Here is a 13,633-nt window from a genome sequence, read left to right on the forward strand (position 1 = left end):
TACTATAGCAGAGGATTAATCAAGTTTTAAACCTGAAATAGTTCAAATAAAAGCCTTTGGTTTCATGCCACAATACAAAACCGTGCTTAACTATGCCAAAGGTAGGTTAGAAGCACATTAATGTCTGTCCTCCACAAAGTTAATTTGTTCCCATGTTTTTCTTTCTAAGGCCAGTCCATGTTTGCATTAAATTTTCCACTCCACAATTTTAAACAGTTTATTTTAGCATTAATTGATAGAAGAGGCATCAAATATCCCCAACGTTTGTAGTGAAAGGGTTAATACTCTCAAGTCTCAGTGTGAGTGATAAACCTGTTTCCAGACCCAGGTCACCATAGACATTAAGCAGCATGAGAGTTTATTTGCATGAGAAACAATTTTTTTCCGTTTCAAAAAAACCAAAGTCTATAAGAAAGAGACTCAAAAATATAGCAGGCTACTCTGAACATTGGGAGGTATATAGATACAAGAGCAGTGCATGGGGTGGTGGGGAGGGAATTCTAATTAAGATTAAATTTCCAACAGCCTGTGATCTGCCCCTTTATGGCTTGGCACCAAATTTAGTTGATAGTTTTCCCACAAAATTCATCACCTTGGGGTTGTTCTGGTATTTTGAGATGTTAGCTGGGTTCTGGGCCACATCTTGGAATGCAGCCATTATCTCAGGATCCTGCAGAGAAAAACAGATAAATAATGCTCTAATAGACAAGGAATGCAGGAAAATGCACAAAGTTTAAGGCTAGCTTCATAAATTTTCTTTTGACTGCCAGTTTCTGAGGCTAAACGAGGATCATAGCTCGCTCCCAATCTGTGTACTCAGCAGATCTCATGAAAAGTGACAGAGCAATCCCAAGTTAGTAATCATGCCAACTTCAACTCTAAATCACAAAACAGGATTACCGGAAGTGCAGCCATCGATAACTCTGACAATAGTTCAGTTCTCATTCATTCATACACCCTTTCTGGAATGACTGAGGTCATCATGAAGGTTCTACCTTCTTGATCTTGGCCAAGACATGGCAAACCTCTGGTTAAACCAACACCAGTCATCTGTTTATAATGAGAGCTGTTCTATGGTCCTCTGGAAGTTTAGCAACTTTACTGTCACATCCCCTCCCAATTCACAATACAATTCTGTCCAAAGCCATATTAAACATAACTGGGGAGTGATATAGTTTCTTAGCTCTTTGTGAAGGTGCATTCTAGTATGAATCACTGCCTTCAAAACAGGCAAGATAAAGGGGAAGCAAAAACATCTCTCTCCCCAAACAAGTAGCTGCTTTCAGCCTGTAACCACTCAACAGAAATTGGTCAAAGCAGGTGAAAGGACTACAAACTGCTATTGTCTAACATGAAGAGGAGAGGAAAACAAAGGTAGCAAGAAAGCAAGTGCATCACAAACGCACAGCAGGAAACATGATGCTGAATACATATCTCATTTCTCTTTGAGACATTAACCAAAGGCAACAGTTTCTCAAGCTGGACATTCATCTTATAAACAGCGAGCTTCTTTGTAAACATATGTTTCAAAAGTCAACAATTTGACCTTCTTGGATATGTACAGTGACATGGCATCATTTGGATCAGATAGCCCAGGGGCTTAAATATCAGGATTCCAATCCCAATCCCTCTACTATCCACCACAGTAGTGGCAACTCTGACTACAAGAGTTTTTCCAGTGAGAAACTACCACACACGACTGTGCGCTGAGACTGAAAACTCGATTTTCAGTTACCTGCATAGCTGCAAGCACCTCTGGGTCACCAAGTAGATCATTCAAACCAGGCATTCCTGCCATCCCAGGCATTCCTCCTGGAAAACCACCAGCACCTCCTGAAGATAGGAAGATTACAAAATAATTAATAATGATTCTGAATTCAATGACAAGGTGATCAAGAAGTAATACAGAAACAATGATCTTTTCCCATGATTGATGGAACTGACCTCCAACTGAACAGATATATATATCGTAGGCTGTTATTTGTATAAATGTGTGAATACGTGCCAAGAAAAAGCTGACCTTACTGGCAAGTGACAGAAAGCAGCGGTCAGCTTCAAAGACAGCAAAACAGTGTCTTCAGAAACATTTTCAGGCTTTAACAATTGTTTAAAAAAACAAAAAGGCTATTGTGCTTCAATCTTACACTCAAAACGATAACTTGCTCTCTCACCACAGATGCTGCCTGACCTGCAGCGATTTACAGCATTGCTGTCTGTATAAAAACTTAATCTAGAATGTCAGAAATATCTCTAAACAACAAGCACATTGGGTTTCTAAATTATCCTGGGGTCAAATTCTACATTCAGAGTGTCATGGAGCAAGGAAATATACCCTTTAGTCCAATACATCCTGCTGACCAAGTTTCCCAAAGTAGAATAGTTCCACATGACTCCATTTGGCCCATGTCACACTAAAGCTTTCTGATTCACGTACCTATCAAAAGGTCTTATGTTGTAACTGTATTTGTATCTACTACTTCTTCCGGCAGTTCATCACACACACAAACCACCTTGTGTGAGAAAAACTTGCCCCTCGGGTCTCTTTTAAATCTTTCTCCTTTCACCTTAAAAATACACACTCCAGTTTTGAAATTCCCCACCCTAAGGAAAAGACCTTTGCTATTCACTTTATCTATGCCCCTCATGATTTTATAAACCTCTATAAAGTCACCCCACACCCTCCTACGATCCAGTAAAAGTCACAGCCTATCCAGCTTCTCTTTATAACATAAACTCGCCATAACTCCAAAAGCGGCCTCACCTACGTCTGTACAACCTCAACGTGATGTCCCAATTCATACTCAATGGTCTGAACAATGAAGGCAAGTGAACTAAACACCTTCTTAACCAACTGGTCTACCTGTGATGCAAATTTCAAAGAACTGTTTACCTGAACCCCTAAGTCTCTGTTTGACAACACTAGCCAATGCCCCACCACTAACTGCATTTGTTCATTTTATGAAATGCACTCATACCACAGAAGGTGCAGATGTGCGAAATAACCAGTTTATGGTATCAGAGATAATGGAACTGCAGATGCTGGAGACTCTGAGATAACAAAATGTGAAGCTGGATGAACACAGCAGGCCATGCAGCATCTTAGGAGCACAAAAGCTGACGTTTCGGGCCTAGACCCTTCATCAGAAAAGGGTCAGATGAAGGGTCTAGGCCCGAAACATCAGCTTTTGTGCTCTTAAGATGCTGCTTGGCCTGGGGTGTTCATCCAGCTTCACATTTTGTTACCAGTTTATGGTAGTGGCCCAATCTTCAGTGGGATAGCAACGGTCATACACTTTTGGTCTAGCAAGGTTAGGCACCGAGTCTGACTTACTGACTCCTGTCAGAGAGTGCATGTGTGACAAGGTTTGGGCAAGAACAGAGCAGAGTTTGTTGCGATGCCCTCGGTTATTGAATAGCACACTGACATTCATTGTCTGGGACAGCATGAAAAACAGCCACTTCTGGAGAATAATCAGAATGTTGCTTGCCTCCTTGAAACCATAGCCTAGTAAGAATCGATGCAATGGATTACTTACCCAGAGCTTGGCTTGAGGAGGCTGCCAGTTTGCGATCAACTGGGAATAGCAAGGCAAATAAAAGGGCGTCTCGGAACACATACTAGTGCATTTCTTCAAGGACAACGGCATGAACACTTTCATGGTGGGTCACAAACTCAAACTGGTGCTAAAACCATTAAAAAAAAACTAGAAAGGAGGCTAAATGGGAAGAAAGCATAACAATTACCATGCAGCAACCACTGGCTATAGGGAGCATCTCATCACTGAAGAAACCTTGATAAACATATCAGAAATGTGCAATATTTCATTGCAAATCTTGGCACCTCCATTGCGATGAATGATTTTTTTAAAACTCAAAACTGTTCAGTAAAGCAGTTGGAAGGATTTGCCCCGTATAGCAGAGTATCCCTGGTCAGGTGTTGCATTCCTCGCAGCTGCCTTAAAACAGCAGTCACCGCTTAGTTGAGATGTTCATCCTTTGTTGGCCAACTGGGGAGTACAAAGGAATACAGAAAAACAAACCTGGGAAACCACTGAATCCAGCTGCCCCTGGACGGCGAGCCTCTTCCTCCTGAAATAAGAGAAGAGATGTTTCTGGACCACAAACAGGCTACAAATCAAGAAATTAAACATTTGTTTGAATACAAAGGCTGTTGTGACTGCTAAACATGGATATAGTGAATCATTGATGTCCCCTTTGGAGTCCCGTCTCTATGCAGAACATCTGGTGTCAATTATTCTATTGGGTACAAGTGTTTACAGCCAACTTTCAGACTGTAAAATGTCAGCCACAAGTCAGAGTCTCCTTAAAATCTCAAAGAGAATCTCCAGGATCTGATCAACGTTACCAGTACTGCACATCCCATGAAAAAAACACAACAAACTTCAGTCCCTGATTGTCAGGCATTCAGTTCCTGCAGATTACTGAGTTATCATTGAAGGTTTGTTTATAAATTCCAGTCTACCATAGGTACTTCCTCAGGTTATCCAACATTAGTCACTCTTTAAGGACTGGAATCCCTCTGATTTTATTTTCACTGCTCTACATCTAATATTGCAGTAATATAATCAATAACAGCATCTGCTTATAACCTGAACTGAATACTTAACATCTTTCACATATTTATCTTAGTTTCTCACAAAAAGGAAGATCAAACTAACAGCAGAGGTGGCAAAGTTTGTCTGAAATCATAAATGGCTTAACTTCATGAGATGAAGAATACAGATCATTGGGTATGATCACAGTTATCAACCAGTTGCATGTATGAATATAAAAATACACTATTCCACCTTGGTGAGAGTCACCTTTCTCAAGAAAGAAAACCCACCCACCTTCTATGCTACATTCCTGGACAAAACCTCTAACTTCTGCTGCACTGCTTGCTCATCTTGCAGCTTTGAAGTTACACTGCCCTTTCTTTTTAGTCAAAATTGGGGCTACACCACTTCCTAAAAGAGAATCCGACATCCTAACTCAGTAATGACTCCTGCTCTGCTCACGATTAAGATCACCTCTGCAGCAAAAGGGTGAAGTCAGTAGAATGTCTAAATGTTGGTTCATTGTCAATAGCATGCTGGGTCAAACTGACTGTCCAAAATGTAACACATCTGCCAGCCCATTGTCCTATTGTAACAAGCATTAACAGCATCTTTTATAATCTTAACTTTGCATGGAAAGAATTGATTATCCAAATAAGCCCAGAAACAAAACTCAGGAAAAACAAAGGCTCAACAACAGACGCCACCAGTTGATTTGAACTTCAGCCCACCTAGCTCAATCTCATCACCGAAAGTTCAAAATGGGTCAGCTCATTTTGAAGATTCATTTTGGTGTTTAAACCTACTTTGCTGCTTTGGGATTTTTATTTCATACCATTTTGAAGCTTCCAGAATTTAAATGCTGATATCTGCTCCATGTCGCCAATCCTCTTGAGATACGGTCAAGTACAAATTTACTAACCAGACTGTCACTGAATTTAGTGACCAATCAAGTCTTTAGCATCAGAGCAACAATAAAATTGAAGACTGGAATAATTGAGCCTGCCCAGTGAGTAGTACACTGGCAATGAGTCACAACAAACAGGTCATCCTGGCAGGCACAAGTGTGGCAGAATTTTACTGATCAGGTGTCTCTCGAGTTGTGATAGTACTTGGCTTCAAGTACAATCCCACGCAGGATGCAAGCACGAAATCTAGGCTAACAATTCACTGCAGTACTTTAAGAAGATGACAACATATTGCTTGCTAATATATACATATGCTACATTTGAAGAGCCAGGATTTTTTTTAGTACCATAGCCAGTATTCAACTCTCACACACAACACATAAACGAGTTACTTGTGTCAAGTGCTACAGATCCTATTGTGTATAAATTGGCTACACTCGAACAGAAAAATTTATTAACTGCTAAGTTCTTTGGGATATACTTTACACAATGAGAAGCTTTATGCAAGTTCTTGACCTCTTTGAAGACTTGCCTGAAAAGCAACTTGTGACTAATGACAATTCAGTGAATTCAGATAGATGATGATTTCTGAACTCTGGGGTTGAGTTTGAAAAGCCTCAACTCTTTTTGGCAGTTTTCATTTCAAACCCTTCTCAAAAAATTGCTTACTTTGGTGAACAATTTAGTCACCTCTGTTGATAATTTTGTGAAGAGCTAGATGTCCGTTATTCCATCTTCAAATTTGGGACTTATAGCATTATTAAAAATCCTGGTAATTTGGGTTGTGCTCTTTCTGGTTGAATAATTTTCTGTAATTGCAAATGTTTGGTCATAACAGCATTTATGGTGATGCAATCTGAAGTTTCAAAGCAGGTCTTTATTCTGAGTTACAAATTGATTTTTTAAAATTTGGAATTGTGAAACAACAAAAATAACTGTTGTATATCTTCTTTTCTCACGTAGTGCTTTATTTAAATCGGAGTGTCAGGAAATTTTCTATAGTTAGACCTAGCTTGTAAGGATGCACCAACATAGTCAAAGGTTCGATTCAAGTGTAATGCAATTCACACATCTTTCATTTAAACTACGAAAATGATCTAACAGTAAATATAGATTGATGTTTCAAATCTGTAGCAGCTTGACAGCAGTTTCAATTACAAAGCATGAAGCTCAGGTATAAGTCAGAAGCAGCATACTGGTACCATCACATTAAAGTTATTGACAATCCTGATCATATATGTACTGAGATTCAGATGGCTTTGCAACCTTAACTGTGTTTTTTTGGGACGTGTATGTCATAAGCCAGACTAGGAGAATCAACACAGCAGATACATGGGAACACCACGATCTGCAACTTGTCCAAGGATGCACATCATCCTGACTTGGAAACATTCCTTCCTGGGTCAAAAGGTGGGAGCTCTCTCCTAAAACGTTTTGCAGGTCAGTCCACAAAAGGGACTTCAGCAGTTCAAGAAGCAGCTTACCATTACCTTCTCAAGGGTACCTACGAATGACGTAGTAAATGCTAGCCCAGCCAGTAATGCTTACATCCCATGACTGAACAAAAATTAATCATTGTTGCAACTCTCAAGTAAAATAAGAAAAACCATAAAGAAGAAGATAGTTATAGTGTTTCAGGTTTTGCCTTAACAGGTAGGATGAAAATATGTAGGAAGAGGATGATATGGACCAGTTGGGCCAAGGGAACTGTTTCTGTACTTGACTCTATATAAAAGTTACAGATACTATGCACAGTTATTATTCATTGATTCTTGCCAAGACGTGCATGCACAGGCATTGAAGTCAGTTGTACAGACCCTCATAAGTTAAAAGACTATTAACGTTCTGTGACCAGAATCTCTCTGAGATTAATATTTGCCTGTGGAGTTGAAAGCAGCCAGAGAATCCATGTACTCTAAGCAGAAATATGTATCATCAGGAGGAAAAAAGGGAGAATTTGGAGTAAAGAAAACGTGAATGTGATTTTTAGCACCATACCACTTACCTTACGTGCTTTTTCATGTTCCTCCTTTGCTTTTTTTGCACGCTCTATTCGCTCTCGCATAGCCTTCTCTTCACGCTTCCTTTCGTATTTTCTTCTGTGTTCTATAATCTTTTGAGCCTATGGAGATTTGGTCAAAATATAATAAAGATTCTTTAATAAATAGACCTGTTCATCAGCCTACAACCTACTCCAAGCTAAACTCCACAAGGACAGTCAGATCCTCTGCATATCCATTACAAGCTGTAAAAGATTTTTTGCAAACTTATGTCCATGCCCACAACGATCCTGTCATGAATGAAAACTAACATTTAATGGTTAATAGCTATGCATTACGAAGCAGTATGCAAGAGTTAATTAGAAATGCTTAATTAAATCTATGTTCGCACAAACATTAAATAGGACACTTCCCCTGATGAACTTTAAGAGTTAGGAACAGGAGGAGTAGGCATTTCAGCCCCTTGAACATGCTCTGCCATTTAATACAATCCTGGCTGATCTCATCTCGGTCTCAAACTCACTTTCCTACCAGCGCCCCATAACCGTGTAACCCATTACTGTTTAAAATTTTGCCAAACTCCTCCTTGAATTTATTCAGTCTCTTGGCACCCACAGCACACTGGAATGAATCCTCTAAGAGAAGTCATTCCTCATGTGTTTACAGTCTGCCACCTGTCAGCCCAAAACTATGACCTCTCATTCTAGATTACCCCACAAGAGGAAACATCCACTGTACTTCTATTTTGTCAATCTCTTTTAGCATCTTGCATACCTCAATTATGTTGCTTCTCCTCCATCCAAAATCCAGCATGTTCAGGTCTAAACCGCTCAACCTCTTCTCCTAAAACAAGCCTTTCAACTCAAATTAAAGATTTCTCTATTCTGCTTTTAATGCAATTACATTGTTCAAGGAAGGGGGCCAAAACTGTACACAGTATTCCAGATGTGGTCTCACCAATACCAATGCATTGTGCAACTGCAACAACACTTCCCTACTTTCATACTCCAGTCATTTGACAATAAATGAAAACATTAAATTTTCCCTAAATGAAAACCAAAAGAACTGTGGATGCTGGAAAAGCTCAGCAGGTCTGGCAGCCTCTGTGGAGAGAAATCAGAGTTAACATTTCGTGAAGTTTTGAGGAAGGGTCACTGGACCTGAAACATTAGCTCTGTTTCTGTCTCCACAGAGGCTGTTAGACCTGCTGAGCTTTTACAGCAATTTCTGTTTTCCCTCATTATCTGCTGTACCTCATACCAGCTTTCTGCAACTCATGCATGATGATATATCAGAATTCAAAGGTGTTAACGACTTTTACTATAACTCCATAAATCATGTCTATTAATCCACTAATTCATAGTTATAATACTAACTGCAGATTTCCACGTACTAGCCAGCCCCCATTCAAACATTCAGAGGTTTGCTACTGTATCAGGCAGGTTACGACCTCTTCAATTTGCGGTTACACCTCACTTGAAAGCACACTCATGCATAACACGCTATGTAAAGTACCTCATTTAAACAAGACCAACATTCCACTCAAAGGTGCAGTCAGATGTGACGGCTTAAAAAAACTGTACAGGATGGAATCTTTTTGCACTCCAACACCAAAAACTGTGTTATTTGCTATTAAAATCCAACTGAATAGCCGCTACTACCAAATTGTTCACCTTCTCCCTCCATCTAGAGTAACTGCAAATATCAATCAAAGGTGATAACCGGATTGCCCGGCAGACTTTTCCTGTAATTTATGTAGCCAGGTACTTGTCCCAAGTTTTTATTCAACATGTATATAAAAACTTTACCCCACTAATAAAACTAAAAAATGTTATGCAGTGTATGTAAGCAACCTTTAACTTACTAATAAAACTAATGGCACTGTATCCAGACCCACGCAACCCCAAATGAATGAATGAACGAATGAATGAATGAATGTTAGTAAACAGAACCCACAGATAGACACAAGCATAAAACTAAATAAACGAGCGATAGTGAATAAAAACCACAGATGGGAACTGGTGGGAACGCAGACATTTATTTATAAAACACAAGATGCCTTTTTCTAACTTTAAAATTCTAAATCTTGAAAATAACAAAACTAACACCTTTTGAACTATGCAAGGGCACTCTAATCTCATTAAAATAACCATTAACACTCAATTACTGGTAACATCTCAGATTTCCTGCAAAACACTTTTTGTACAATGTCTACCGCTTAACACTCAAGTGTCAGAATGTTAATGTATGCTCGAATTCTGTATAAAATGGCTGCTTTTGAGCGCTGATTTTGGGGACTCTATTTCGCCTTACACCTGGTCGTCTGGTTCTTTGAACGTGATCTCACAATGAGGATACCCAGATCCCTCTGGACCAAAGAAATTTGAGGTTTCTCACCATTTAAATAATTAGTTGCCTTATATTTTCAACCAAAATGGATAGCGTCACACTTAATAAAAACCGAAAGAACTGCAGATGCTGTGAATCAGGAGCAAAAACACTGGAAAAGCTCAGCAGATCTGACAGCATCTGTGGAGGAGAAAACAGAGTTAACATTTCAGGTCCAGTGACCCTTCCTCAGAATTCTGAGGAAGGGTCACTAGACCCAAAACGTTAACTCTGTTTTCTCCTCCACAGATGTTGCCAGACCTGCTGAACTTTTCCAGCAACTTTGTTTTTGTTAACCTCACATTTATCCATGTTAAATTCCATCAGCAAAATTTTATCCAATTCACTTAAATTTATTTACTTATTCAGTAATAAATTTCTTATTTCTTGATTGCAACTTACATTCCCACCAATTTTTGTGTCCTCTGCAAATCTCACTATCGTACCTTCCAGCCCTGCATTCAAACTAGCAGTAAAAGTTTAAGTAATTATATATAATTTATACACTATAAAGGCAGAGAACAGCAGGGAGATGTAAATAAGCCAGGGTGATCAAAGTATGTAACTGTTTTGCATAGGTCAACTGATGCTACTTTTTTTTGTTATCTAGAAGAAATAAGTCTTGGGGAAAATTTGATTTGGAGTTAGGTCATATATCAGCCATGAACTCTCAAAGGCAGAAAAGGTTTAACAACTAAATGGCAAACCCCCATGCCTTTATTTTTCCCATCAAAGGCAAGCAGAATGAGATGTTCGTAGAATGGCCACTTTTTCTTTTAGCTAATGTTGTTGGGCTAGAAGAAACAGGAAGTAAGACAGTTAAGCCACTTCGCTCATGATTCAAACTACATTTTTAAAATTGCACCATGCTGTAACCATCCAACCCACCCTCCGATAGCAGCTGTACTCTTGGCCCATCAGCATTTGTAATTACAAACTTCATTCGCCACCTGTTAGTTTCAGATACTGCACTGAACATTTCTTTCTCCCAACTTCTTTTACGAGTAGCTACAGCATACAGCGCCAGAAAGAGAGTTCACATAAGCTCAAAGTAACAGTTTCACATTCTTACTTCTTACAAGAAGAAGTCTTTAAGGCTGTAGTTCCACAAGTCAGAACACAGCTATGACTTCCACTCCTCGTTATAATCCAGAAATTTAGCTGCGTCTCTGCATAGCACTCTTGGCCATTTTCCCTCTCTGATGCGCAAGTTATTTTAAAGAACAACATGGGAGTATTCCCAGGTGCTCCAACAAATAAATATAAGTTCTCAATTGATACCTCAACAAACATCAAAAAGAGATTATCATAAGCAAATTGTGTTTGTGGGAGTTTGCCGAGTGCGAACTGCCTGCTGTATATTTTACATTGGTTAGAGTGGATTACCACAAAAACCCAAGTGATTCGTACATGCCATTTAGACAGAAAATAACCTGACTTTACACAACTCCAGTCCCATACCAAAAGTAGTTTACTCTTAATTGGGCCCCTGAAGAAAATGTAACATTATCAAGATGTTTAGGAATGGCCATTATATCTTGGTCTTATTACATTTCAACTGCACAACTAGAAGTAGCTGGAGCTTTTGAAACAGTCAGTGACTGTACTTCAATGACTATAAAAACTATCCCCAACATCTGAGAGATTCCATATCAAATTCTGTTTAATGCCTTAGGATATTATTGCTACATTAAAGACCCTATATAACTGCAGATTATTGTTGAATAGGTTTGTTTTTAAGCAGGGCACGTTTGAAGTAATCCATCTTTTCCCAGCTGTCTGTGCACGTTTAAAATAACTAGTTGACAGACTACTTTGAGTACAGTTAGATTCTAAACTTAAACAGCTCCAATTATTTTTTTGTAACCCCAATCTTGGAATGCGATAAACCCAATGCTTATTAGCCGTATGTAAATGTCTTGATTTGATATTCCAGTTAAGTGTCAACCATTTTGACGCAGGAGCAAACTCATCAAGGGCTACAATGGCTCAGAACATAATGGGAGGTGGCGACAAAGTGCTAACGTTACTAGGCTAGTAACACAGAGCCCCAGGCTAATGTTCTGGGGATACAGGTTTGAATCCCATCAGATGAAGTCTGAATGCAACAAAAACTAATCTGGAATAATAATTTAGCCTCATGGCTCTCATGGTAACTACTGCTGGTTGTCATATTAACCCATCTGACTTGTTAATGAACTTTAGGGAAGGAAAGTGACCATCTGTAACCAGTCTGGTCTACATGTTACCTCAGACCTACAGCAATGTGGTTTACTCTTAATTGCCCTCTAGGCAGTTAGGGATTGGCAATAAATGCTGGCTTAGTCATCAATACCCACTTCTCATGAAAAGAAAAAATATAATTCTGGCCACTAAAAATCCCCCACTCCACATTTTCAGCATTAATTGCTTTTATTTCATATTACAATAATATGCAAAATAACAACTTTCACTTACATCAAGTATTCTGTGGTGCTTCACAAGAGCACTAGAAAAGTTTGATACTGAGCCATGAAAGAGAAATTACGGAACTCGGTAAGGAAAACTCTGATCAATTGGGCAGGCTTTAAGGATTTTCTGAAGAGGAAGGAGAGAAGGTGGTGGAGGAGTTTAGGGAGAGAATTTAGAGGTCGTGGCCTTAGCAGCTTATCATCATTGGTAATAATGATGTTGATTAATAATGGAGATATCCAAGGAGTCAGATGTGAAAGATGGCAAAGATCACTAAGTTATAGAACTGGAGATATTTATACTGGTAGAATTAGGTAGCCAAGGAGGGATTTGAAACTGGAATAAGATTTTTGAAAGCACTTCCATACAATGATTTTTTTTTTACACAAAAGCTAATCTGAAGACTGCACAAATTCTCAACTTTTCTCCTACCCTTGTTAGGCCAGAGAAACCACTTCCACCAGCAAATCCTTCTTTGGCCACGTGCCCAACATAAATAGAATATGCTCACATAGCTGAATGCATTACAAAGTAAATCAGATGCAAAACACTTCTGAAGTTCTAAAGAACTTGAAGGTGCTTTAGAAATACAATTATAAGTTTACTTTGCCATTTATTCTCCAATCCACAAAATTTTAAGCAAAAATGTGACTAGAACGTGGTCACTGACCCGAGGTTGCACCTCCTTAAGCGTAGAGCTGGTATCATCATCATAATCCAATTTACAGGCTGTGGCCAGATCCCGTGCTGCCTCCTCCCAGTGACCAAGCAATCTATTTGATGGAATAATTATAAAACAGCAAGGTTTACAACTGGAAGCTTCAAATCCACAGCCTCAGTCAGTTTTTCAACAACTATCAATAGTTACTAGAATGGACATGGTCACATGCAGCCAACAGGACGAACAGTGTTAACGACAAGCAAAAAGTGTACCTGTGCATTCGTACCCTTACTTCATCACGAAATCGTACATTATTACTTAAAATCTGCTAGTATCACAGAATGAAGAAAAAGTGAACAAGCTCTCAGCTTTCTTTGTTAAATGCATGTAGAGACAAATGAAATAACTCATTGTGGTGCAGGTCTCTGGCACAGAGTCTGTCCCTCTTACACAGAAGGGAAGGGGTGAGAAAGGAACAGTGTTAGTCATTGGGGACTCAATAGTTCGAGGGACACATAGAAGGTTTGTTGGGAACGAAAGAGACTCACGATTGGTGTGTTGCCTCCCAGGTGCCAGAGTTCATGATGTCTTGGATCATGTTTCTGGGGTCCTGAAGGGAAGAGGGTGGCCAGCCCCAACTCATGGTCCACATAGGTACCAACGTCATAG

The 13,633-nt window shown here is 39.3% G+C and overlaps 1 protein-coding gene across 1 annotated transcript in view; it reads right to left on the bottom strand.

The window, feature by feature from the left end:
• Nucleotides 1-203: 203 nt before the first annotated feature.
• Nucleotides 204-13,633, bottom strand: part of st13 (ST13 Hsp70 interacting protein) — a 41,707-nt gene continuing 28,277 nt past the window's right edge. The window contains exons 8-12 of the mRNA XM_048521381.2: nt 12,974-13,076; nt 7,470-7,586; nt 4,041-4,089; nt 1,736-1,833; nt 204-670 (exon numbers count right to left, since the gene is read on the bottom strand). Coding sequence (XP_048377338.1) covers nt 542-670; nt 1,736-1,833; nt 4,041-4,089; nt 7,470-7,586; nt 12,974-13,076 — 496 coding nt within the window. The 3' untranslated portion in view covers nt 204-541. The remainder of the gene's footprint in view (nt 671-1,735; nt 1,834-4,040; nt 4,090-7,469; nt 7,587-12,973; nt 13,077-13,633) is intronic.

This window comes from Stegostoma tigrinum, chromosome 38, assembly GCF_030684315.1.
Source record: "Stegostoma tigrinum isolate sSteTig4 chromosome 38, sSteTig4.hap1, whole genome shotgun sequence".
NCBI lineage: Eukaryota > Metazoa > Chordata > Chondrichthyes > Orectolobiformes > Stegostomatidae > Stegostoma > Stegostoma tigrinum.